This window comes from Solanum dulcamara, chromosome 6, assembly GCF_947179165.1.
Source record: "Solanum dulcamara chromosome 6, daSolDulc1.2, whole genome shotgun sequence".
In the NCBI taxonomy this organism is placed as follows: Eukaryota; Viridiplantae; Streptophyta; class Magnoliopsida; order Solanales; family Solanaceae; genus Solanum; species Solanum dulcamara.
In genome coordinates this window covers 71,494,316-71,498,147 of record NC_077242.1, presented here as the reverse complement: position 1 = coordinate 71,498,147, position 3,832 = coordinate 71,494,316, and the positions used below count along the sequence as shown (strand labels likewise).

Sequence of the window (3,832 nt, the reverse complement as noted above, 5' to 3'; positions counted from 1 at the left end):
ACTTAATGTATTTACATTTTTGGTAAATATTTAAAAATATATTATAAGCTAAGTAATTTTATCAGTATTTTTTCATCAAACACATCAACGACTATTATCAGGTTCAACATTTCAAATCAAACACATAACTATTTATTTATAAAACTAATTTCAAACACCAACAGAGTAATTTTCAATATCAACACTAAGACAAAAGTGTTAGTGCTAACACAAAGGGCACTAATATGACAAATGAAACAGTGGCAGCCACCCTAGTCGATACGGATCCCGATGGAGACGGAGAAGGAGGAGGAGGAGACGACTTGCCACGGGGTGTACCCGGGGATGAGCCGGGAGAAGGGCTTCCAGACGGAGATCCGGTCGAAGCGACGTTGATCGCTAATTTTTGGCCTTGGTTGCAGTGGATGGTACAAATGAAATAATAATCCCCAGTAGTATTAAGAGTGAATTTTGCTGGACCATTTGTTTCATTATCTATAGGATTTGCAGCATTGCAACTATCAAATGCATTTTTGCTTACTTTTGTTGCTGTGTGTACTCCACTGTTGAAATTGAACTCTGCATCAAAATTGGCAATTTTAAAAGTGTACATATTTAAAAATGACCTAAAAGCTGTCAAGTAGACCTTTTTTTTTTAAGCCACATGATATTTTGTCCTTTTTTAAAGCCATGTAATATTCTTCTTAATAAAAACAAGTTAAATATTTTTTTAATTCGGTAAATAGAAGTCTCTTAGTGGAAAAGACAAGCGTGTTCTATTTATTATACGTAGAAGGTAATAGGTATATATGAATGTGAACCATTTTTTTAACGAGAATTATAATTTAGGAGCGGGTGTTTGGTTTTTCGATTTGATTTTGTTAAAGGTCGATTTAGTTCTTTGATGTTTGATTTTGAAAAAGTGTGCACCGTATTCCAAATCAAACTAGTTCGGTTCGATTTTTTCAACTTCAGTTCAATTTATTTTGATGTTTTTAAAATGATTTTTCGGTGCAAATCAAAAATAAAAAGGACATAAAGTAGTTCACAATTCACACTCTATCTTTTAAGTTATAAGTTATATTAGTTGTTCACACTTCACTGCCCAAATAGCCATTTACTAATAAGTAAAAATATCAATTAGTTGTTCACACTTCAAAGTAACAACTAACAACATAAAGTAACAATATCGTGGAATTGAGTCAAAATATATAAGTAATAAAATTTTAAATATTATTTTATATTTATTTAATAAAACTTCCGTTCTTCGGTGTATCGTGGAATTGTGATCCTAATACCGAACATCGAATCAAAAAGTCAAAGTTTTCGGAAACAAATCGACACCGAATTGAAATATCGAAAAATCAAATTAATTTGGTTTTGTTCGATTTTTTGATATTTATCTTCACCCCTAATATTATATTAGCTTGGTTGTTTTATAAAATGGGATTCAGAGAATTCTTTTTTTAATCTTCAATTAGACATATGATAGTGCGATGATTGCACCATCAACATAAATAGAGTGGCCACATAATCAAGAGAATTATGAGTTTATCTTCAAGTATATTTAGACATGTAGTAACGCACTAATTTAGCCTTCTATTAGATTAAGTAATTTGTTTGTTGAATATTTCTTAATTATTCTAAGAATTTGTGGATTTCCTTTGTTGCTTCCATGAGACATACTACACTTGGGAACGGTTAGAGTGAGAGTCCCACATTTGAAATTCCCTTTGTAAGTTATTTTTTTTCAAATTAAATTATTTTTAAATGTCATATCTTTATATAGTATTGAAGTCAGATTTTTTTATGTTTGGATCCTCATATTATATTGTACACATTTTAGTTGGGTCTGAGTATAAAAGAGGTGTTAGAGTGAGTTAGTATAGTATTGCTTACAAAATGGATTGATGACCTGCTATAGAAGAATATTGCCGATCAACTTTCTTTCAATTGTATCATGTCACCACAATTAGGCTGTTTATTTTTTTTCAACTAATTTTTTCCATCTTTCAAGACATTCTTGTTTCACCCAATAATTGAAACTAATAACTACTCCTATCTCATAAAAGTACTAATTGGATAAAACATGAAGCATATATAAAACCAAATAATATTTTTTTCAAACGAAAAGAGAGTTTAAGTTTGTGTATAAAAATATTTATAAAATCAAATAAGTTGTGTGATGGTAGGTAAATCTATTTGATTTGCATCAATATTTACGTGGCATCATTTGAATTTTAAGAGTCAAACGAGCTTTTCTTCAATCGTAATTTTTTGTGATTTAAATATTTTGAACTGTCAGTTATTATCATGGTTATTAACAATAAAAATCCATCTATTATTCGATCCATTTTAATTGTCATGCTTATTATAAATAAATAAACCAAAATAATTATCATTTTAGAAAATCAAAATATAATATTTATTTTTTTCATCTTTATCTTTACTCAATTAATATGGTGAAAAGAAAAACTGAAATTAAAGAGTAAATAAAGATAATATAATCAAATTATTCTTTTAATCATATATATATTTTTTTAAAAGATGTGCAAAGAAAAACATAGCAAGTAAAATAGACAGAAGCAAGTATATACATACCTAAAATATCCCCAACAACAAAAGTATGTTGGTTAGCCCAATTGGAAAAAGTAACAACACCATTAGGAGGAGTTTGCCAACCAAAACTATCTCCAACTGTATATGTTCTTCCTACTATAACTTCAACAACACAACCAAACAACAAACACACTAATAATAATAATTTAGCACATGATGAACCAAATTTTGTAGCCATAATTTCCATCTCCACTTAACTTGTTTATATGTTCTCAATGGATTTGGTCACCCCTTGTGTTTAGTTTAATTTAATTTGTATCTTGTAGTTCATATTAGTGTTGTGTTTTTGTTGAATAAATAGGGAAGAAGCCAAGGGTTAATACCTATTGGAGTAGTTGAGAATTTTTGCTTTATAAATTTCAAAAGTCAGACTTGAATTGTGTGTAAGTTATTTTCTCTGTCTCATATTAATTGTCCAGCTTCATTTTTCGAGAGTAAAACTGGATTTTTACTTTCATCAGCATTTAAAAAAACAACAAAAAATTAAGATGGAAAAAAATTGCAACTTGTGGTACTTATCATATTGTTATTGAATTTCAAAATTAAAATATAAAATATCAAATTGATCTTATTTAATTTAGCTTTGAAAATTAGTGGAATCAAACTTTTTTTATATATATAAAAAAAAAACTAATCTTGGACGGGAAGTAATTTTTTTTCACATCGATTGAGATAAGCATTTAGCATAAGTCAATGATTTGAGGATTAAAAATATTTCTTGGATCATGCCGGTCCTAGATAATGTATATTACCTATTTTTATTTTTTTTGGTTTGAATTCTTTGTTTAGGTAAAATTTTAATACAAGTTCAATGATGGACTGGCGGCTCTATTATAAAATCACCTAACACATCTTAAAATATCACAACCTATAAATAAATGGACTTTTGTGCAATTACTATTTATAAATTTTTCATTAAATTACAACTAAAATAGTGTCCAATTAAATGGAGAAAATTAAGTATTGATATATCTACCATTTATAAAACACTATTTTAAAAAATATATATTGTTATTTAGTTACTTAATAAAATATAATTAATTTATAAATTAAAATTAGAGTCCTGATTTAACTGGGAATTCAGTATTACTATTAATACATTTATTATCTTTTTTTAATCCGTTTATTAATAAATTAATTACTGCATTATATTTTAAAATTTGTTATAACTTGATAGAGTTTTACTACTACAATTTTAAACTTATAAAATTATGTTATAACTCGAAATATAATA

The 3,832-nt window shown here is 27.4% G+C and overlaps 1 protein-coding gene across 1 annotated transcript; it reads right to left on the bottom strand.

Annotated features, from left to right (window-relative positions):
• Positions 1-38: 38 nt before the first annotated feature.
• LOC129892637 (umecyanin-like) lies at positions 39-2,894 on the bottom strand. The gene is made up of 2 exons (XM_055968221.1): positions 2,581-2,894; positions 39-558 (listed from the first exon to the last, which is right to left on the bottom strand). The coding sequence occupies exons 1-2, from the start codon at positions 2,783-2,785 to the stop codon at positions 185-187; spliced, it is 579 nt and encodes a 192-aa protein (XP_055824196.1). The 5' UTR covers positions 2,786-2,894; the 3' UTR covers positions 39-184.
• Between the last annotated feature and the right edge of the window lie 938 nt (positions 2,895-3,832).

Bases quoted from the DNA above. Each gene is read 5' to 3' on its own strand.
- LOC129892637 (XM_055968221.1), bottom strand. From the start codon at position 2,785: ATGGAAATTATGGCTACAAAATTTGGTTCATCATGTGCTAAATTATTA. The intron at 559-2,580 runs GTATGTATATAC...ATTTTGATGCAG, and splicing joins TGTTGTTGGGGATATTTTAG to AGTTCAATTTCAACAGTGGA.